Here is a 24,783-nt window from a genome sequence, read left to right as displayed (position 1 = left end):
TTTTCAAAATCATTCCCTGTATTTAGAGAGAAGCTAGGCTCTGATGACAGCCCTAGTTTTAGAGACTTGCTTAAGTAGTGTATAACCACTACATTAGGCTTGGCTCTATATCATTAGAACCTTGACAGGTGCACAGTAGAATAGTGAGACATTGGCACCCCATGCCGGCCCTGATGGGTGTTCGCAGGATCTCGCTTAACTAGTGGCTTGGCTTGCAGTAGAGAGTTCTACCCCGCACCAAGCCTTACTAATTAGGCTCAGCCCCTATTACATGAGGGCTTTCATGGGTAAGAAGTGGCAGGTAGGTGCCAGTGGTAGGATTCGAACCCACGCACTTCTAATGTGTGCGGCCTTGGTTACCAGTCTTACCAACTGAGCCACGCTGGCATATGATTATTCACAGCACTATTATCAGTATTGAAAAAGAAGAGACTTATAATTGAAAAGTCTTATGAAGTAAGAGAAATCATAGACACTTATAAATCAGATAATCTCACTTATTTCAATCTTTCTATGATTATAAGGAAAGAATGAGAAGAAATGAAGAAATCAGGCAAATATCACACTTTAATAAGTGATAAGACTGTAGCCAGTTGTATGATAACACACTGTAGATAGCAGATGCAATGTGGCAAAGAGCAGTCTCAAAGCAGCAGACTTGTACATGAATCAGATTACAGAAGAAAAAGGAATTCAGAGTTAAATTCAACTGTTTACATCAGTTCAATCACTGAGATCACAGAGAACAAACTATCTGAAACATCTGCAGATGTGTGAGACTAAGTCATCTCAATCTCTGAGAATACTCAGAGATCAGACAAGATTAGTTTCAATGAGTCATTCACTGTAGTAATCTAAGCAGGTGAAGAGAGACAGTATAATACACAAGATAGAATTACAAAAGATGAAAGCTGCTGAACCTAGTCACTGAACACTGTATTATATAGAGATCACATAAGAGTAGTGACTAGCAGATAGACTGACCGTGTAACCGTGTCTGAGACCAGAACCAGATTTTTTGATAGTCTTATTATCAATTCAACTGATCTCATTACACAGTTTTAACATTAGATAGTAGTTTCATACTGTTTCAGTGAGACTTACTGTCTACTCTTGTCACATTTTTCAAATGAGACCATGATTTTCACTTCTCAATTTAAATTATTTTTATTGCTTTAAATGACTTTAAATCTCATTTGAGTGTTACCAAAAAGTGTTACTTTTTAAAAAATTAAAAATAGTCTAAAAAAAACCTTAAAATGTCTAAAAATAGTAACTTTATGTTAAGAATGAAACTAAATGAAACTAAATGAGACCACTTTCTCATTTTTTTCAAGTCATGGTTCCATTTTAAGATCTGATATATAGTCACTTTACATGTTTTTTTGATAGCCAGTCCCAGCGGGATTCACGCCAAGAAATGTATGAGACCAGACCAAATGAGATCAAATGTGAAATTCATGATCTCAGCGGCCAGTCTACTAGCAGATAAAGAGAAAAGTATAAGAAAAGAAAAGAAATAATGAATTAATCACTAATTATAAGAATCAGTCATAAAAGACAAATGTTATCATATACATCTCATTCATTTTCATATATCACATGTTTAATCTATTTCCAACATCACATCACCTGAAAAATGTCAAAAACAAAGGAAATCTCAAAACTCGAGATTCACAAGAGATTCAAGAGCTGCAAGTCACTCTTACAATAACATTATACATGTCTCTGATTCCTCTATCACTCTGCATATGACATTAATGTCATTTATCACAAGATTGACTGGAATATCAATATAGAAATGTGTACATGTACATGTAGAGAAATTGAAGAAGAGCACAGAACTTGCAGAATCAGGAGTCAGAGTAGAAGAAACAGAGACAGAAGAAACAGAAGAAGAAGAAGACACAGAACCAGACAAACAATGATGAGAGTCACTCAGAACTGAACACTTATGACTCAGTGTGTGCACAACCTTTCTCATAGAAGAGAAAGAGAAAGTGACAAGAGAAGCTTGAGAGCAGAAGAGAGTAGTCTCAGCAGCATTATCATCTTCAATTAAAATGACCTCTGGCACTGAAGTAACTAAGAACTATTATTAGCATACAAAACTGCAAAAGCAGGGGTAATAACTACTGAACAAACACTCACTGGTCTTAGAATTGTACATGTAATTACAACATGCACAAGGCTTCTCAGAGAGAGAGAGAAGAACATGAGAGAATGCAGAAAGCAGATCACAGTGTGTGAACAGCTCATTCTCACAATGACATCTCAGACAAGACATACAAGCCTCACATCTGCAGGTGTAAAAGAGTACAACATCTGCATTCTCATTTCTGAAAACACAGATATCTTTCACCTGCATCATGAAGTCAGATAACAGACATCAGAGAATAGACTGATACAGATCTATTATTCTGAAGAAATTCATCAGAGCAGATGTCTCTATAATATTGAACTTTACAGTTATGAAAAGCTTCTTGATATCTGTGAACATCACAACTTCATACACAGTAAAATCTATAACAATTTCTTCTAAGAACAGAAAAATCAGCATTAGAAAGAAAAGATGAAAAAGAAAAAGACTTACAATCTTAACACTGTTGAAGAAAGAGATGATTCTCTGATATAAATAGACAATTATCTTATCATAAATATTTAAAACAAATGTAATAATCAGCATCTGCAATCAAGCTTCAGATAGTCATGTCATACACAGTCTTCATATAATAAATTATTCTGAGAGTCAGTAAGAAGAGCAGGAGTATACACACTGAGAGAGATAGTTCATTAAGTCTATATAACATCTTCTTGAAATGGAGAGAGCTGATAATAAAAGCAGAGATAGTAAAACCAGAAGCAGTGAGAGTAGAGATCACAGGAACAGAGATAGCAAGAGCAGGAGAATCAGACACAGAGATAAGTGTAGAAGATTGAGAGAGAGCAGCAGGGAAAGAAGTAGCAGAAGATAGACTGGCCACCGGGACCATGAATTTCACGTTTGGTCTCATTTGATCTGGTCCCATACATTTCTTGGCGTGAATCCCGCTGGGACTGGCTATTAAAAAAACATGTAAAGTGACTATATATCAGATCTTAAAATGAAACCATGACTTGAAAAAAATGAGAAAGTGGTTTCATTTGATCTCATTTAGTCTCATTCTTGGCATAAAGTTACTATTTTTAGACATTTTAAGGTTTTTTTTAGACTATTTTTAATTTTTTAAAAAGTAATGCTTTTTGATAACACTTAAATGAGATTTAAAGTCATTTAAAGTAATAAAAATAATTTAAATTGAGAAGTGGAAATCATGATCTCATTTGAAAAATGTGACAAGAGTAGACAGTAAGTCTCACTGGAACAGTATGAGACTACTATCTAATGTTAAAACCGTGTAATGAGATCAGTCGAATTGATAATGAAACTATCAAAAAATCTGGTTCTGGTCCCAGACACGGTCACACGGTCAGTCTAGCAGAAGAGATAAGAAAGAATATGAAAGACTCAGTTATACATGACACAGACAATTTCTTCATTATCATGTCCTTCAAGTTCTCAATCAATGATTCAACACTGAGTTCACAATCATCAATAGATGTGAATCTGTCAACATATGAAGATTCTACACAAATAAAAACAATATATCAGCATCTGCATTTATGCAAAATCATGTCAGAAAACATAATCAGAAACCTGCTGAGAAGGAAATAGTTGAGAATATATAAGAAGATAAAGAAGGTGTGTCATTCATGATAGTACATTCTGACAATTGTTAGAAGATAAACAAGTTCTGATCACATTTCACAACATATTACACTTACTGCTAATGAACTACTCAGTATAAGCACTACAAGAACACTTGTTATGAGAACAGAGAGTCATTATCAGAAACATGTATAACATGATAGATAAACAGATGAAAAGAATTGAACAGAAGAAGAGGTAGAAATCTTGAATGAGATGATGATGTTTAATAATGACAATGATGAAAATGATGATTGAAGAATGAGAAAAGTTAGTGAATGAGTGATATAATATAGTGAAAGTTTCTTTGTGAGAGCATATGTGAGATGCTAGCTGAATCAGGAATAGGTCACACAATTGTGAAATGCTAGTGGCGAGCTAATCCACATGAAGCTAGGGCATATGACATGGTCACGTGGGCGTGACCAAATCTGGTGGGAGAGGATGTGGTTCGGAAGAATGTACGACTGTCAGATAATAACGCGGCGGCTTCCGAACTACTAGCGTACGAATGTAAAGAGGGGCCATAGCAGCCACTAATTAATTTAGTGTACAATATTACAATATATAAGAAGCCGGCGTACGCCTGTAATCGTACGCTGGCTTAAGCAACCTTTGAATCACAGCTTCACTGTGTACATCATCACATATGTGTATAAATATTCATCTTGATTATCAATTCTTGCACTTTCTCTTTCTTTTCTTCTCTAATGTTTTTATCTTTGTTATATAAGACCTATCAATATAATACTGATCTATTCAGTGTAGGCTTCTTACACTATAAAAATGTTCATTATCTTCTTATTAGAAAATAATTATTCATGCATTATCTTCTCATTAGAAATAATTATTTATTGAGAGATATCTGAACATATAATAACATATAAGAAAGAGAAAACATAGTTAAGCAGATACTGAGTTCTTAGATAGAAGCTTGCTTATCAGTCACTCTGACTCTGCAATAAAGATCTTATAAGAGAATATCAGTGAAAGATCTGAGAGTTCTGACACTCAGATATATGAGAATACAATTACATTTCTTCAGATTTTACAGATATTATATATCTGACAATCAATATAATCATATCTAACAATAATATGAAACTCTTAAACATAAGTATAGATATAATGTCACAGTGACTCTGAGCAATGTTGAAATTACAACAGTAATAGATAGCAGACATGCATGCAACTTAACAACTTCAATATAAAGAGATTTAATAATTAACTCATATGATTTCAACATCTACAGAACTGAATACAAAAGCATTAAAAAAATACTTAGATACTTTCATATATTTTAATACTTCTGATCTCACTCTCTACTTATCATGAAGAATGAAAATGCTTATAAAACTGAGTGTAGATGAAGATATCATGAATTCATTAATCAATTAAAATTGATATATTAATGAATAATTGAAAGATTATATGAAATAGAAGTTCTATTCATGAATAAAAGCATGTGAATCAGTGTTATAAATATCTGATAATATTATGAAATATCTTGATATTCTGTTCTGAGACACTGCCATGCAACAGAAAGCATTAGATTGATTACAGAGTACTTAACAGAGAAACACTTCTCTTATAACATTCATCTCTGACTTCAACACTAAGATTCTAGAAGCAGATAATCAATCTTGAGAGAATTAAATGAAGATTAGCATGCTCAAGAAGATATTAACTTTCAAACTCTTACAGACTCTTATAAGTGTAGACAAAGACCAGACTTATGAAGACTTCTACACATAGCTTCAGACAATAAATGACTGTCTTACCAAGCTCAAGAATATACAGAACAGTAACAGAAGATATTATATCTCAGTGACTCATACACTCACACTGAGAAATAACAATAATGCATATGAATTGAGTAGACTTGAATATCTATGTATAAGCAAGGATCTTTGCTGTCTGAACAGGCTTCTGAGTCTCTGAGATCACTCTTGAAGAAGTCACTGATTGATATTAATATGAAGTATATATCAACTATAACTGATCAGAACATATTACTTTCAACTGCTGATCAATCTATATATCTCTGCACTTGAGAGAAAGATAAGTGTCTGTTCACATCAATCACATTACATTAGAGAAAGATTCAGAGAATAACTATGAGAATATCTCAGTGAAACAGAGAAAATATTAGCTTCTGTTCAAATTTATAAACAGAAGCTTAAAGAGATCAGATAACAATAATTTGAAGAGAAAATAACAATGAATATGATTCTTGTATCTACTGTGATTAATAATATATATAATATGAAGATTATGATAGACAGCGGTCTATGTCACTATACAATGATAAAATCTTCAGTTATAAGATATTATAATCTTCAGTGTATCTCTTTATCTAAACTCTGACTTCTTGCAGAATTTGATAATCTGAAAGATATTTATACTCATTATATAGTAAAGCTGATCATAGATGTGAGAGAACATCAATGTGAAGATGTCTATATATATGAAGTTAATAATCTTGATTACAATCTTATATTAGAACTTATCTGACTATCTGAACAAGGTATCTTATTAAACACTTAAAACAGAAGCTTGATATTCTCTAACAATGATAGAGTTTATAAAGATGATATTGACAAGATCATGAATCTGACACAGATCTCTGTCAACACATATAAAATACTCTGAAAAAGAAGTCATCATCAAAATCACTGACAGAGTCACTGATAAATTTACTGATAGCAGAATTATATATCAATCTATTTCATCAGTCTGACTAATATTAAAAAGACTCTAGAAAAGTTATTCTGTATTATAATAACAGATTCTTATACAAAACTTTCTCAATAATATCATGAATATCTAGATATCTTTTAATAAGATAATATTATGAATATACCTCTCTTATGAGATTCTGAAGTGAATCACAGTATCAAGTTAGAGAAAAAGAATGATAAGAACTCTAAACTGTTATAAGACTCTCTTTATAACATGTTCTGAGATGAACTTCTTCTTCTTTGAAAGACACTCAATGATCTGTTGAATAAAGAATTCATATATATTAGTAACTCTTTCATCACAGTCTCTATTCTCTTTGCAATGAAATCAGATAAAGAACTCTGATTCTGTGTGAACTACTGAGATCTGAGCAGATTGATAAAGAAAGATCAATATCTCTTATCTCTTATCAATGAAACCCTAGCACAGATTGAGTGAGCTCAATGATTTATAAAACTAGATATCATCACTGCATTTCATAAGATTTATATCACTGAAGAAGATGAATGACTTACAGTATTTCAAACATATTATAATCTCTTTGAATGAATAGTCACACTCTTTGAACTGGCTAACACTTTCAGTACATTTCAGAAGTATATTAACTGAGTGCTTTAAGATTTTCTTAATGAGTTTGTATCTGCTTATCTAAATAACATTCTCATCTTCACTGATGAATCTAGAAAAGAATATCAAGAATATGTGTGAAAGATATTACAACAGCTACAAGAAGCAGAACTACTGATAGATATTGATAAGTGTGATTTTAAAGTCAAGAGTATCAAGTATCTGAGTTTTATTATAGAAGCTGATAAGGGAATTTGAATGAATTCTGAGAAAGTCTCTGTCATTCTTGAATAAGAAGCTCTGTGTACTGTGAAGAGTGTACAAAGCTTCATCAGATTTACTAACTTCTATCAGTAATTTATATAAAACTTCTCAGATATCATAAGATCACTTACAGATCTCACTAAGAAAGACTCAGTATTTCAATAATTAATGAATACTGAAGCTGCATTTATACAGATGAAGAAGATATTCATTAATACTTCTCTACTGATAATATTTAATTCTGATTATAAGACAGTTATTGAAGCTGATTTCTCTGACTATGTGATAGAAGAAGTGATATTGTAATATAATGATGAAGATGTTCTATAATCATGTGTCTTTATATCTAAGAAACTAAGTTCTGCTGAATGCAATTATAAGATTTATAATAAGAAACTTCTCACAATTATACACTGTTTAGAAGAATGAGACTCTGAACTCTGAAGTGTCTCTGAATTTAAGATAGTCATAGATTATAAGAATCTTAAATACTTTATAACTACTTATAAACTCACTGAATTATAAATGCAATGATCTGAGTTCTTAAGTCACTTTCATTTTACAATACACTATCATTCTGACAGTCAGAACTTGATGACAGATACTCTCTCATAATAAGAGTAAGATATATCATCTGATATAACAGATACTCACTGAATGAACTGAGAGTACTGACTCTTGAATCTGAAGATACTAGTTGATCAAGATGAAACAGTTCATAGCACTATACATACTTCTTTAGTTAGAACTGTCATTGATATCTTCACTTTCTCTACACTGAATGAACTGTGATATACAGCAGCTCAGATGAATGAACTTCTTCAGACTCTCACTGAAGCAGTATATCAAGAAGCACTCTGATTTCTCTCAGAACTACATATAAGAACTGATATCTCAGAATATTCAATTAATGATAATAATATTTTATAATTCTGTGAACAATGCTGAGTCTCTTACTTCAAACTCTTATACACTTGAATAATGCAAGAGATGCATGATTCATGTATAATCAGTCATTCAGACTGTGAATAACTGTATAGAATGATCTCTCAAGAGTTCTACTGATCTGAGATATTAAACAGCATCAGACACTTTATCTGAAACTGCAATCACTGTTCTTCTATTATCTCATGAAAGAACTGTAGAAAAGATCTATTAAAATCACTCAATGTCTCTGATAGAATCTGATGAGATGTAGTAATTGACTTTGCTGTCAATCTATCTGAGAGTAAGAGTTATAGAAACATTCTGATCATCATGAATCAACTGAGTAAAGATATAATATTGAAATCTTGTAATAAGATAAATACTGAATAAGTCACTGAAACTTTTCTACAGAGTCTGTTCTATTAGATATATGAATTACTGAGATCTATAGTATCAGATCAGAGCTATCAATTCATAAGTACTCTCTGAATAAGAATCTGTCAAGTTCTCAAGATTATATATTATCTATTAACTATCTATCACTCTGAGACTGATGATGCATCAGAATGAATAATTCAGATTATGAAGAATTATCTCTATAAGTTCTGCATCACTTATAAGATAATTGATATAATCTTCTTCTACACACAGAAGTCACTATCAACAGTTGAGATGCTATTTTAACAGATATAAGCTCATTCTTTCTTATGTATAAATATCATATAAAAGTGTTGAATCTTCTAGAGATTACACAGTTCACACTAAATCTCTGCAGTTTAATTCAGATCACTGATAATATAGTAACAAAGCTCTGAGATATCTGTGATTGAGCAGAGATCTTCATGACAACTGTAAAACAAGATCAAGAGAATCAAATCAATGTTCATCAAGACTTCACTGAATAATATAAGATACAAGATCTAATATAATTGAATCTTAAGAATATATAAACCACATATTTATCTCATATACTAGATTATCATCATGTTAAGTATAAAGTAATAGAAGTTCTAGATAGTCACAACTACTGTCTTAACACATTATCAGAGATTTATGATGTATTTTATACAAGCTTGCTCTGCTGTATTATCACTGATTCATTCTCTTCTCAACTGACTTCTGACTGATAGTCATCAGACATTATAGAAGAAGATAATGAGCTTGAGTGAGAGATTGAGAATATTCTCAATGAGAGACTCTGTAATCACAGCTGATAATATCTTGTGAAATGAGTCAGCTATAATCAATCAATCTGAACTCTAAGTTCTGCATTATCTGAAACAGCAGCTCTTGATCAATGAGAACTGCTTCTGAAAGAGAGGACTAATGTGACAGGCTGCGCCTGATCAATTATATAGACTATTTCATTACACTTCACAGATTTCAATCACTTCATTCTCAAACACATACACTTCAATTCTCAGCCATTCTCAATCATCAATCCTCGGCTGCCACAAATATGTACACTTCAATTCTCAGCCATTCTTAATCACCAATCCTCAGCCACTACAAACGCGCGTATATTCTTCCGCCTCAAAGCCCTACTGCGTACACCATCACATACGCGTATAAATATTCATCTCAATCATCAATTGTCGCACTTTCTCTTTCTTTCCTTCTTTAACATTTTTATCTTTGTTATATAAGACCTATCAATATAATACCGATCTATTCGACGTAGGCCCCTTACATTGAGCTTGATAAGACAGTCATTCAATGTCTGAAGCTGTGTGTAGAAGTCTTCATAAGTTAAGTCTTCATTTACACTTATGAGAGTCTGTAAGAGTTTGAAAGTTAATGTCTTCTTAAGCATGCTAATCTTCATTCAATTCTCTCAAGATTGATGACCTGCTTCTAAGATCTTAGTGTTGAAGTTAGAGATGAATGTTATAAGAGAAGTGTTTCTCTGTCAGACACTCTGTAATCAATCTAACATCTTCTATTATATGACAATGTCTCAGAACAGAATATCAAGATGTTTTATAATATTATCAGATGTTCACAATGCTGATTTACATGCTTTTATTTATGAATAAAACTTCTGTTTTATGTGATTCTTCAATTATTCATTGATATATCAATCTTGATTAATTAATAAACTGATGACATCTTCATCTACACTCAGTTTTATAAGCATTTTCATTCTTTATGATGCGTAGAGAGTGAGATTGAAAGTATTGAAATATATAAGAGTATCTAAGTGTTCTTTCAGCACTTTTATATTCAATTCTGTAGATGTTGAAATTGCATGAGTTCTTTATTAAATTAATTATTGAATCTCTTCATATTGAAGTTGTTAAGTCACATGCATGTCTGCTATCTATTGCTGTTGTAATTTCAACATTACTCAGAGTCACTGTAATATCACTTCTATACTTATATTCAAGAGTTCTCTCATATTATTATTAGATATGATTATATTGTTTATCAAATGTGTGATATCTGTGAAAATGTAATTGTATGAATATCTCATATATCTGAGATGTCTGAACTCTCAGGTCTTTCACTGATAATCTCTTGTAAGATCTTACTCTCTTTGTAAGATCTTGTTACAGAGTCAGAGTGACTGATAAGAAAGCTTCTATCTGAGAACTCAGTGTTCACTTAACTGTTTAACTCTTTCTCTATTTCTTATACATTGTTACACATTCAGATATCTCAGTGAGTAATCATTTCGAATAAGAAGACAATGAATGTTTTTCTAGTATAAGAGGCCTACACTGAATAGATCAGTATAATAAATAGAACTTATATATCAGAGAGAAAAATGTTAGAGAAGAAAAAGAAAAAGGAAGTGCAAGAATCAGCAATTAAAGTGAATATACATGTATGTGATGATGTATATAATGAGGCTTCAGAGTGGAAGAATCTATACGCGTTTATAGCGGCTGAGGATCAGCAATTGAGAATGGCTGAGAATCAGAGTGTACGTGTTTGAGAATGAAGCAGTTGAAATCTGTGAAGTGTAACAGAATAGTCCATATGATTGATCAGGCGCAGCCTGTCACATATACATTGAATTATCATCATGTAAAATACACAGTGATAGAAGTTCTAGACAGTCACAACTATTATCTTAATACTCTGTCAGAAATTCATGATGTGTTTCACATAAGTCTACTCTGTTACACTGTCACTGACTCATTCTCTTTACAACTGACTTCTGACTGACAGTTACCAGGGATCATAGAAGAGAATAATGAACTTGAGTGAGAAATTAAAGATATTCTTGATAAGAGACTCCGCGGTCACAGCTGACAGTATTTTGTGAAATAAGTCAGCTATAATTGTCTGATCTGAACTCTGAGTTCTGTATTATCTGAGATCATAACTCTTAATCAATAAGAAGAGAGGGATTAATGTAACAGACTGTGTTTGATCATTTATATAGACTATTTCATTACACTTCACAGATTTCAATCACTTCAATTCTCAGTCATTCTCAATCACTGATTCTCAGTCACTATAAATGTGTATAAATGTGTACACTCTGATTCTCAGTCATTTTTCATTACCAATTCTCAGCTGCTATGAATATGTATAAATAATCACTTCAATCACTGATTCTCATACTTTCTCTTTCTTTTCCTTCTTTAATGTTTTTCACTTTGTTATATAAGATCTATATATTATACTGATCTATTCGGCGTAGGCCTCTTACAGAGCTGAATAGATTTAGGCATCAGTGTTTTCAAATAATCTTATATTATATCTGTCTTAACACATTCTTTATAAAAGAACTTAGTCTTAGAATCTTTAATTGTAACTTCAGTATGAGAATTCTTAGCTATAGCAATTATAGTATCAGTGTGAATATGACTGAGATTATAATGTCAATTCAAAAGAGTCTTTGATATCCTTGTATTCTTGAGATCTATATTCATGATCATAGAATCAATGTTATTAATAGTAGTAATAGCAGTCACAGAAAAAACAACTTTTCAGTCAAAATCATACTCATGAGACATTGCAATATATCTAACTATCTTACTTAGATAATTAAGATTCTCATTGAACTCTCATTCAGTGACTCTGTATATATTATTATAAGCAGTCTGAACTGCATAAAAAATGACATCATTTAGAACTCTGTAAATAAAAAATGAGAAAATAGTAAAAGATAATGTAAATCAGAATTTCTGATCTTCAAGCTTTGTAAATGAGAGCAGATTAACTGTAATATTAGAAATATAGTGAACATTCTGTAAGTTAACATCATTATTCTCAATCTTCAAGATAACAGTTTCAATCTTCTTGACAAACTCAGATTTCTCAGTTGCAGAATCAACAGAGATGTTATTATTAAAAGATTTGATATTTGAAAATGAAGAAAGCTCATCTGTTATATTCAGACTTGCATATGTGTTCAAATATCAAGATGTAGAGAATGGTTTTTCAGTAACTGTGAAAGAGAAATAGAACTCAATCTTTGTAATTACTGTATTTACTGCTGATTGAGAACTTATCAAGTTATTCTTCTTCTCTTTCTTTTTATCATTATTCTTCTTATCCATCTTCTTTTTCTTTTTATTGAAGTGTAACATGAAACATCTGTCAACAGTATATTCATGTCTTTTGCAGTGAGTGTACTTTCATACAGATGTGCTTTTATTCTCATCTTTATTCTTATTCTTTTTCACAGTCACAGAATCAGTCTGAGACTGCTTTCTTCACTCAGTGATGATCTTCTTGAATATACAGTTGATTAGTTGCTTCATTAAATCATTAATATCAATATTAACAATGAGTTCTTGATCAGTGAAGAAAAACTCATTCAGATATATCTTGATAAACAGTTGTTAATAATCTTATAAATTGTTGAGAAAAAGATTATAATATACATTCTCAGTGCTCTGACAGAGCTCTCTGTGACAGATAATAAGATAGTGAAAATGTCTCTGAAAAGTAAGATAATCATCATTCTTAACTTATAATTTTATCAACTTCTTAAAGATATTAACATGTTCTTCAGTCAGTGATATTACATATTCAATATTGATCTTGTTCTATAGAGTCACAGTATTGTCAGCTTTGAAGGTTTCAATAGTGATTTAAACATTTTCAACAAGACTTAATAGTATATATCTATATAGAGACTTGAAACAGATCTTTCACTTCTCAGAGTTAATATGATATATAAAAGAAGATTCTTATTAAGTTCTTAATAGAATGTCAGTTTTATCAATATCTTCTACATCAGTTAACATATCAATACATCAGACTTTATAATTAGAGTCATCAAATGTAAGCACTGATTTAATATTTAGTATATATTTGACTTTCTTCTGATATTTCTATAACTCATCTCTTATAGTGTCTCTTTATACAGAGACAGATGTAGTAAGATATTATATAATATCAGCTGCAGTTATTTGATTCTGAAGTATTATCTGTATAAGATTCATAAGATTGCCTGCAGTGTAATAGATAGGTTGATTCAGACCATTATTAAAAGTTAACATTTCAGAGATAAGAGATAGTGAAGAATTTAATAAGTTGAAATGAACAGATTCTACAGATAAATGTTAACTCTTTGCTCTGATGATCAAATGATTAATGCGGCCACCTGGTAGCAGCTTGGCATGGAAAATCAAGACACATGAGTTCGAAACCCGCAGGGAATATATTAAATCTGGAACTCAAGCACCTCAGATTTCTAGTAAATACAGAGGTGTACAAATCACTTCAATGAATTACTCTATGTTTCTGAGCTGAGAAGTTATTATTACATGTATCTAATTGTCACTTCTTTATATTGTTCTATGTTCTTGTTATCTTGATGTGATCTCAACACCTGTATTTCCTTCTGTATAATTAACACTTGACCTGTATTTAACATCACGCAAGAATAGACTGACCGTGTGACCGTGTCTGAGATCAGGATCAGAATTTTTGATAGTCTCATTATCAATTTAACTGATCTCATTACATGGTTTTAATATTAAATAGTAGTCTCATACTGTTCTAGTGAAACTTACTGTCTACTCTTGTCACATTTTTCAAATGAGATCATGATTTCTACTTCTCAATTTAAATTATTTTTATTGCTTTAAATGACTTTAAATCTTATTTAAGTGTTACTAAAAAGCATTACTTTTTAAAAAATTTAAAATAGTCTAAAGAAAACCTTAAAATGTTTAAAAATAGTAACTTTATACTAAGAATAAAACTAAATGAGACTAAATGAGACTACTTTCTCATTTTTTTCAAGTCATGATTTCATTTTGAGATTTGATATATAGTTACTTTGTATGTTTTTTTAATAACTAGTCTCAGCAGAATTCATGCCAAGAAATGTATAAGATCAGATTAAATGAGATTAAATATGAAATTCATGATCTCAGTGATCAGTCTATGTAAGAACTCATTATAAGCTTCACTTGCATATAAGTATAATAAAAGAATAATAATAATAATAATAATATTAACTCTGCTTTCTCTTATTCTGAAGCTTCTTTATTATTTCATTATTAAATTTCATACTCTGATAAAAACTGATATTAATCTTATTTTACAACTCAGAAACTTTCTTATAATAAGTAATTATTCTATTAATAAGTTATTTAGTAAAGCAGGTGATTCTAAATCTTGAGCTGAACTTTGAAGTCTTAGATGTATTACTTATATTAAGATAACTCTGCTTCTTCTAGATATATAAAAAAAAAATATTCTTCACAATAGAGAATGTGCTTTTTTAAAAGTATATGAATTTACTGACTGATAGATTTAGAGAAAATGAAATATCTCTAATAAAAAGTAAGAGTCTTCTTAAAAAATTTAAGAGGTCTACGCTAAATATATCAGTATAATATTGATAGATCTTATATAACAAAGAGAAAAACATTAGAGAAGGAAAGAAAGAGAAAGTATGAGAATCAGCAATTGAAGTGAATATTTATACACATATGTCATGATGTATATGATGAAGCTTCAGAGTGGAAGAATCTATACACATTTGTAGCAGCTGAGAATCGGTGATCAAGAATGACTGAGAATCAGAGTATATACATTTGAGAATGAAGTGAAAGAATCTATGAAGTGTAACAGAATAGTCTATATAATTGATCAGATGTAGCCTGCTATATTAGTTCTCTTCTTTCAAAAGCTGTTCTCATCAGTCAAGAGCTGCTGTTTTGAATAATGTGAAACTCAGAGTTCAGATTGATTAATTATAGCTGACTCATTTCACAAGATATTATCAGCTGCAGTTACAGAGTCTCTTATTAAGAATCTTCTCAATTTCTCACTTAAGCTTATTATCTTCTTCTATGATATCTGACAGCTGTCAGTCAGAAGTTAGTTAAGAAGAGAACAGATCAGTGACAGCACAGCAGAGTAAGCCTGTTTGAAAGATATTATGAATCTCTGATGATGTGTTAAGATGATAGTTGTGACTATCTAGAACTTCTATCACTTTATACTTGATATAATAGTAATTCAGTGTATGAGATGAATGTGTGATCTGTATATTCTTAAGATTTAATCATATCAAGTCTTCTATCTTATATTGTTTAGCAGAGTTTTGATGAACATTGATTTAGTTCTCTTGATCTTGTTTTACAGTTGTCATGAAGACCTCTGCTCAGTCACAGATATCTCAGAGCTTTATTACTATATTATCAGTGATCTGAATTGAACTGCAGAGATTCAGTGTGAACTGTATAATCTCTAGAAGATTCAACACTTTCATGTGATAATTATATGTAAGAAAGAACAGGCTTATACCTGTTGAAACAGCATCTTATTCATTGATAGTGATCTCTGTATGTAGAAGCAGGTCATGTCAATCATCTTGTAAGTGATTGCAGAACTTATAAAGATAATTCTTTACAGTCTGAATTATCTATTCTGATACATCATTGATCTCAGAGTGATAGACAGTTAACAGACAGTGTGTAATCTTGAGAACTTGACAGATTCTTGTTCAGAGAGTACTCATGAATTGACAGCTCTGATTCAATACTATAAATCTCAGTAATTTATATATTTAATAGAACAGGCTCTATAGAAAAGCTTCAGTGACTTGTTCAGTATTCATCTTATCACAAGATTTTAATATTACACTCTTGCTCAATTGATTCATGATTATCAGAACATTTCTACAATCTTTACTCTTAGAGAGATTAACAGTGAAGTCAATTACTACATCTCATCAGATTCTATCAGAGACATTGAGAGATTTCAGTAGACCTTTTCTATGATTCTTTCATAAGATGATGAAAGAATAATAATTGCAGTTTCAAACAAAATGTCTGATGCTGTTTAATATCTCAGGTCAGTAGAACTCTTGAGAGATTATTTGATACAATTGTTCACAATCTGAGTGACTAATTATATGTGAATCATGCATCTCTTGTATTATCCAGATGTGTAAGAGTTCAGAGTGAGAGACTCAGTGTTGTTCATAGAATTATAGAGTGTTATTATCATTGATTGAATATTCTGAGATATCAGTTCTCATATGTAGTTCTAAGAGAAATCAGAGTACTTCTTGATGTACTGCTTCAGTGAGAGTCTGAAGATGTTTATCAGTCTAAGTTACTGTATGCCACAGTTCATTCAGTGTAGAGAAAGTGAAGATATTGATGTCAGTATCAGTTTGAAGAGAGAGTGTTCTAATTGAAGAAGTGTATATAGTGTCATGAGTTGTTCTATCTTGATTAACTAATATCTTCAGATCTAAGAGCTGATGCTCTTGATTCATTCAGTGCATGTCTGTTATATTGAACAGCATATCTTGTTCTCATTGTGAGAGAGCATCTGTCATCGAGTTCTGGCTGCTGAGATGATAGTGTATTGTAAAATGAAAGCTGCTTAGATATTCGGATCATTGCATCTGTTATTCAAAGAGTTTACAGATAATTGTAAAGTGCTTGAGATTCTTATAATCTGTGATTATCTCAAATTTAGAGACACTTCAGAGTTCAGAGTCTCATTCTTCTAGATAGTGTATAATTGTAAGAAGTTTCTTATCATAGATCTCATAGTTGCATTCAGTGAGACTCAGTTTCTTAGACATGAAAATGCATGATTATAAGACATCTTCATTATTATATTATAATATAGCTTCTTCTGTGATATAATCAGAGAAATCAGCTTCAACAACTATTTCACAATCAGAATTAAATATTATAAGCAGAGAGATGTTGATGAATATCTTCTTCATCTGTGTAAATGCAGCTTCAGTGTCTGCTAATCATTAAAATACTGAGTTCTTCTTAGTAAGTTCTGTAAGTGATCTGATGATATCTAAGAAGTTTTATATAAATTATTAATAGAAGTTAGTGAATCTGATGAAGCTTTATACATCTTTCACAGTGTATGAAGCCTTTCATTCAAGAATAGCAGAGATCTTCTCAGAATTCATTCAGATTTCCTTGTCAGCTTCTATGATAAGGTCTAGATATTTTGTACTTTTAATCTTAAAATCACACTTGTCTATGTCTATCAGTAGTTCTACTTCTTATAGTTGTTATAATATCTTTTACACATGTTCTTGATATTCTTTTCTGAATTCATCAGTGAAGATGAGAATGTCATCAAGATATACAGATACAAATTCATCAAGAAAATCTCAGAGTGCTCAGTTGATATACTTCTGAAATATACTGAGAGTGTTAGTCAGTTCAAAGAGTATGACTACTCATTCAAAGAGATCATATTGTGTTCAGAATGCTGTAAGTTACTCATCTTCTTCAGCATTATGAATCTTATAAAATGTGATGATAATATCTCACTTTGTAAATCATTGAGCTTGTTCAATACAAGCTAGAGTTTCATTGATAAGAGATAAAGAATAACAGTTCTTCTTCATTATTCTATTCAATTCTTGATAATTCATGCAGAACTGAAGTTCTTCATCTGATTTCTTTGCAAAGAGAATAGAGGCTGCAGTGAAAGAGTTGCTAATATATATAAATTCTTTATTCAACAGATTATTGAGTGTCTTTCAAAGAAGAAGAAGTTCATCTCAGAACATGTTATAAAGAGAATCTCATGATGATTCAGAGTTCTTACTATTCTTCTTTTTCAACTTAATACTGTGATTCACTTCTGAATCTTGTAAGAGAGATAAGTTTGTAGTATTATTATCTTATCAGAAGACATCTAAATATTCATGATATTATTAAGAGAGTTTTGTACAAGAATCTGTTATTATGACACAGAATAACTTTTCTAGAGCCTTTTTAATATCAGTCAGACTGATGAAATAGATTGATACTTGATTCTGCTATCAGTAATTCTTTCAGTGACTTCTTTTTCTGAGTATTTCATAGGTGTTAACAGAGATCTGTGTCAGATACATAGTCTTATAAATATCATTCTTATGAACTCTATTATTGTTAGAGAATATTAAACTCCTGTTTCAAGTGTTTAATAAGATGCCTTGTTCAGATAGTCAGACAAGTTCTAATATAAGATTATAATCAAGATTATTAACTTTATATACATAGGTATCTTCACACTGATATTCTTCAACATCTATGTTTAGTTTCATTATGTAACAGATGCAAACATCTTTTGAATTATTAAATTCTGCAAGAAGTTAAGGTTTTAATAAGAGAATACACTGAAGGTTATAATATCTTTTAACTGAAGATTTAATCATTGTATAGTAACATAGATCACCGTCTATCATGACTTTTATATTATATATATTATCAATCACAGTAGATACAAGAATCACATTCATTGTCATTTTCTCTTTAAATCATTGTTATTCAATCTCTTCAAGCTTCTGTTTATAAATTTGAACAGAAGTTAATCTTTTCTCTGTTTCATCAGAGCATTCTTATAGTTATCTTCTGAATCTTTCTCTAATGTAATGTAATTGACACAGACAGGCACTGATTCATTCTTTAAATAAGAAGACACTGATCTTTCTCTTAAGTGTGAAGATACATAGATTGATCAGCAGTTAAAAGTAATATGTTTTAATTAATTACAGTTAATGTATACTTCACATTAATATTGATCAGTGACTTCTTCAGAAGTGATCTCAGAAACTCAGAAGTCTGTTTAAACAGTGAAAACTCTTGCTTATATATAGATATTTAAGTCTATTCAGTTCATGATATCTGTATTATTACTGTTACTTCTCTTCAGTATAGATGTATAAGTAACTGAAGTGTAATATCTTCTATCACTGTTCTATATACTCTTAAGCTTGATAAGACAGTCATTCAATGTCTGAAGCTGTGTATAGAAGTCTTTATAAGTTAAGTCTTCATTTACACTTATAAGAATCTGTAAGAGTTTAAAAGTTAATATCTTCTTAAGTATACTAATCTTCATTCAATTCTCTTAAGATTAATTATCTACTTCTAAGATCTTAATATTAAAGTTAGAGATGAATGTTATAAGAGAAGTATTTCTCTATTAAATACTCTGTAATTAATCTAACACTTTCTGTTATATAACAGTATCTTAGAATAGAATATCAAGATATTTAATAATATTATCAGATATTCACAACACTGATTTATATACTTTTATTTATAAATAAAACTTCTGTTTTATATAATTCTTTAATTATTCATTGATATATCAATCTTAATTAATTAATAAACTAATAATATCTTCATCTACACTCAGTTTTATAAGCATTTTCATTCTTTATAATGAGTAGAGAGTGAGATTAGAAGTATTGAAATATATAAAAGTATTTAAGTATTTCTTCAGCACTTTTGTATTCAATTCTGTAGATATTAAAATTATATAAGTTAATTATTAAATCTCTTTATATTAAAGTTATTGAGTTGTATGTATATCAGTTATTTATTATTATTATAATTTTAATATTACTTAGAGTCATTATAGTATTATATCTATACTTATATTTAAGAGTTTTATATTATTATTAGATATGATTATATCATTTTATTAAATGTATAATATCTATGAAATCTGAAGAAGTGTAATTATATAAATATCTTATATATCTGAGTATCAGAACTCTTAAGTCTTTCACTGATATTCTCTTTATAAGATTTTATTACAGAGTTAGAGTGACTGATAAGTAAGCTTCTATTTAAAAACTCAGTATTCATTTAACTGTGTTTCTCTTTCTTATATGTTATTACACATTCAGATAGCCCTGGTTAGACTAGCTACTGAAATCATGAATTTCACATTTAGTCTCATTTAATCTGATCTTATACATTTCTTGACATGAATTCTGCTGAGACTGGCTATTAAAAAAACATGTAAAGTGACTATATATCAGATCTTAAAATGAAATCATGACTTGAAAAAAATAAGAAAGTGATTTCATTTAATCTTATTTAATCTCATTCTTAGTATAAAGTTACTATTTTTAGACATTTTAAGGTTTTTTTTAGACTATTTTTAATTTTTTAAAAAGTAATGCTTTTTGATAACACTTAAATGAGATTTAAAGTTATTTAAAGTAATAAAAATAATTTAAATTGAGAAGTGAAAATCATGATCTCATTTGAAAAATGTGATAAGAGTAGACAGTAAGTCTCACTAAGACAGTATGAGACTACTATCTAATGTTAAAACTGTGTAATGGGATCAGTCGAATTGGTAATAAGACTATCAAAAAATCTGGTCCTGGTCCCAGACACGGTCACACGGTCAGTCTAGCCCCAGTGGCCGAATGGTTAATGCGGCCACCCGGTAGCGCCTTGGCGCCCTCAGGTTCCTAATAAATACAGAGGTGTACAAAATCGCTCCAATGAATCACTCTATGTTCCTGGGCTGGGAAGTTATTATCGCATGTATCTAATTGTCACTCCTTTGTATTTTCCTATGTTCTTGTTATCTTGGCGTGGTCTCAACACCTGTATTTCCTCCTGTATAACCAACACTTGACCTGTATTTAACATCACGCAAGGACTCATCATAAGCTCCGCTTGCATATGAGTATAATGGAAGAATAATAATAATAATAATAACACATTCAGATATCTCTTGATGAATAGTCATTTTTAATAAGAAGATAATGCATGAATAATCATTTCTAATAAGAAGATAAAGAATATTTTTCTAGTATAAGAGATCTACACTGAATAGATCAGTATAATATTGATAGATCTTATATAACAAAGAGAAAAATGTTAGAGAAGAAAAGAAAGAGAAAGTGTGGAAATCAGTGATTGAGATGAATATTTATACATGTATGTGGTGATGTATGCAGTGGAGCTTCGGGGTGGAAGAATCTATACACGTTTGTGGCGGCCGAGGATCGGCGATTGAGGATGGCCGAGAATCAGAGTGTATGTGTTCGAGAATGAAGCGGAAGAATCTATGGAGTGTAACAGAATAGTCTATATGATTGATCGGGCGCAGCCCGCCACAAAAAAGATGAACTACTCTTGTCAAAGATATTAATACAACATTCTAAAGAAAAACATGTCATTTGAGCTATAACCTGGTGGGTCACGTGATCTAGTGGGATCGCTAACCGCAACGGCCGTAACGGCCAACATTAACCATCCCACACAATTTGATGGGGTGCATGTGATATCACGTGAGGTCACGTTACAGCGCATTTTGCACAGAAAAGTTGGTTTTTCTATACTAAGTAGAGAGAAGAGAGATAAGTTATAAAATCAATCTTGCAGAGCCTTTCATTTTGAGCTTTGTACCTAGAGGCTTGTGTAAGATATTTTATAGTGTTGGTGGGGTAGGCGAGGCCGCGATCGGCCAGTTCTTGGCAACCATCATCATCCGCGAAATTTATGACTTTTGAGCGTTGAAGTTTTTCTATGTTTTAACCTTTCCTTCATCTTGCATGCAGCATAGATCTGTCCACCATGTCAAGTGCCAGAACTGTTTCGCTCGCCATCCGACGCGTGCGACTCTCAAGAATAAAGACGGACAATTTTCGTCCCAACTTTCACAATGTCTCGTCATTGCGCTTTAGCACCTCCACATTCATCAGAGCTCAAGAGATATCAGTCACAGCAGCGGGCCCCAAGAAACATTCCAAATACACTACAGACGCATATCCAAACTTAAAACGAAATCCCAATTTCTCCGACCTCACCAACGCTCACGTTCAGCACTTTAAAACCCTCCTCAAATCCCCATCCGCGGTTATCGATGGCTTCACGGCAGAGGCGACGGACGATATCGAACCGTTCAATTGCGATTGGATGCGTAAATATCGGGGACATGCGAAGCTGGTGCTGAAACCGCAGAATACCAAGGAGATGAGCGAGGTGCTGAAGTACTGCAATGATAATACATTAGCTGTCGTGCCTCAGGGCGGTAATACAGGGCTGGTCGGAGGAGGTGTGCCTGTGTTTGATGAGGTTATCATCAGCACGGCGCGGATGAATAATATCCGGTCCTTCGATGAAAACTCGGGCGTTCTGGTGGTTGATGCTGGTGTGATTCTCGAAGTGGCTGATAAATATCTTGCGGAGCGGAATCATCTTTTCCCCCTTGACTTGGGGGCGAAGGGGTCTTGTCATATCGGGGGAAATGTTGCGACTAATGCTGGAGGTCTACGACTGCTACGTTATGGCAGTTTGCATGGCAATGTGCTGGGTATAGAGGCTGTTCTTCCAGATGGGACAATTATCGATGACCTGTCGACGTTGCGGAAGAATAATACAGGTTATGATCTGAAGCACCTTTTCATTGGTGCGGAGGGGACCATCGGTATGATCACTGGTATTTCTATTATCTGTCCACAACGCCCCAAGGCCATTAATGTAGCTTTCTTTGGCATTGAGAGCTATGAACAAGCCTTAAAAGCTTTTTTGGAAGCCAAGGGCCATTTGTCGGAAATCCTGTCTGCCTTCGAATTGATGGATGGGCGCAGCCAGGACATGGTACACAAGGTGACCGGATTGAAGAAGCCGCTGGACAGGTCATATCCGTTCTACTGCCTTATAGAAACGAGCGGTTCTAATGGAGAGCACGACAACGAGAAACTTGAGGGCTTTTTGGAACATGTCATGAGCGAATCTATCGTGGCAGATGGCGTGCTGGCTCAGGACGAAACACAAGCGCAGACGTTATGGCGATGGCGGGAAGGTATCACAGAAGCGTTGAGCCACCTGGGTGGAACATATAAGTATGATGTCTCCATACCGTTAGCGGAGCTCTATCAACTAGTTGATGACACACGAGACCGATTGACGGAGGCTGGACTCGTCGGAGATGACGAGAGCTACCCGGTCCGTGAAGTACTGGGATACGGACATATGGGTGATTCAAACCTGCATCTCAACGTCGCGGTCCGGGAGTATAACAAGGATGTCGAGAAGATGATTGAGCCGTGGGTATACGAGTGGATTGCCAAACGGAATGGGAGTATCAGTGCAGAACATGGTCTGGGCATTGCAAAGAAGGAATTCATCGGTTACAGCAAAAGTGAGACGATGATGAGGCTGATGGCTCAGCTAAAGAAACTTTACGACCCTGTAAGTGTTATGTTTCAATTTCCATTTTCCTCATCGCTTAAAGCTTTACTCCCTTTCTAATAACAATCTGTCCATTGTTCAGAACGGCATCATGAATCCATACAAGTACATATAACCCGTTGATTGAATTCCACTACCGATTTCCGAATTCATTTCGTCTCCTTAACGGCTAGATATCCTTGAGATGCCGGATTGTTACATCTTTGTACCAGCCGCATCACAAATGGCATCTTGGGTAGTTGGTGTGTAAGGCGACAGAAGGCAGATGGAGATGTCAAAGTCTGTCTGGAATTATTATTAGTTTTGAATAGATTTTGGTTTTGATGTGCTGGATATCTGGATGTTGATATTTTGCTTCTATACATTTACTCAATTTAGGTGATACTTTAGTAATAATCCGTGCTCCGATCGATGCCTGGCGAGAAATGTTTGAATCCACGTAATCAGCGCGGTACAGTAATGTAATCAACCACCTAACGCTCATTTCCACCTAACGCTCACCTTTGTAATCAATTACAATCAACTTCAAATGGTAATATCTCAATGAATATTCATTATTTTAACTTTTTAATTTGTAATTTATAAATATAAAGACTTATAGTATAATATAATTGAAAATTATTATAATGTAGTTAAAATTGATTAAGATATAAATTCAATTATAAAATAAAATACAGTATAATTGTAGCTAGACTGACTGTGTGACTGTGTCTGAGACTAGGATCAAACTTTACAGTTATCATGTTACCTAAAAGCATTACTTCTGATCATGATTTGTATTCATCACATTAATCTCAAATCATGTTATTTTAAATATTAAAGATTTCAGATTTACTTTTCAAATAAAAATCTAGTTCTAAATAAAGAATATATTTGAATTCTTAGTTATATTTTTATTCTAATCTCATTATTAAAAATAGTATTAAATGAGATTATGAAATTATTTCTCACTTATATAATATTATAATATAGTGCTCATTTGTTGAAAATTTAACAGAGAGTATTATTAAATATTATTACTTTTCTAAATACAGATTATAATTAATATCATTTTAATTAAAAAAAAAAGAGAAAGAAAAAAAGAAGAGAAAGAAAAAAAAAGAAAGAAAAAGAAAGAAAAAAAAAGAAAAGAAA

At 32.0% G+C, this 24,783-nt stretch overlaps 1 protein-coding gene and 1 pseudogene across 2 annotated transcripts; one reads left to right on the top strand and one right to left on the bottom strand.

The window, feature by feature from the left end:
- Positions 1-306: 306 nt before the first annotated feature.
- On the bottom strand, positions 307-387 carry BDBG_16413 (annotated as a pseudogene). The gene has a single exon. The product of its transcript is annotated as a tRNA-OTHER (tRNA).
- A 21,457-nt stretch (positions 388-21,844) lies between these two features.
- On the top strand, positions 21,845-24,206 carry BDBG_01546 (alcohol dehydrogenase). Its single transcript, XM_002628592.2, has 2 exons — positions 21,845-23,649; positions 23,732-24,206. The coding sequence occupies exons 1-2, from the start codon at positions 22,030-22,032 to the stop codon at positions 23,762-23,764; spliced, it is 1,653 nt and encodes a 550-aa protein (XP_002628638.1). The 5' UTR covers positions 21,845-22,029; the 3' UTR covers positions 23,765-24,206.
- Positions 24,207-24,783: the final 577 nt, after the last annotated feature.

The sequence above is a fragment of the Blastomyces gilchristii genome (assembly GCF_000003855.2).
Source record: "Blastomyces gilchristii SLH14081 genomic scaffold supercont1.2, whole genome shotgun sequence".
NCBI lineage: Eukaryota > Fungi > Ascomycota > Eurotiomycetes > Onygenales > Ajellomycetaceae > Blastomyces > Blastomyces gilchristii.
Note: the sequence above shows the minus strand (reverse complement) of the source record. Positions and strands in the feature narration are given on the sequence as shown.

Excerpts from the sequence above, each read along its gene's own strand:
- BDBG_01546 (XM_002628592.2), top strand. The coding sequence starts at position 22,030 with ATGTCAAGTGCCAGAACTGTTTCGCTCGCCATCCGACGCGTGCGACTC. Across the intron at positions 23,650-23,731 it reads TAAAGAAACTTTACGACCCT|AACGGCATCATGAATCCATA; the intron begins GTAAGTGTTATG and ends TCCATTGTTCAG.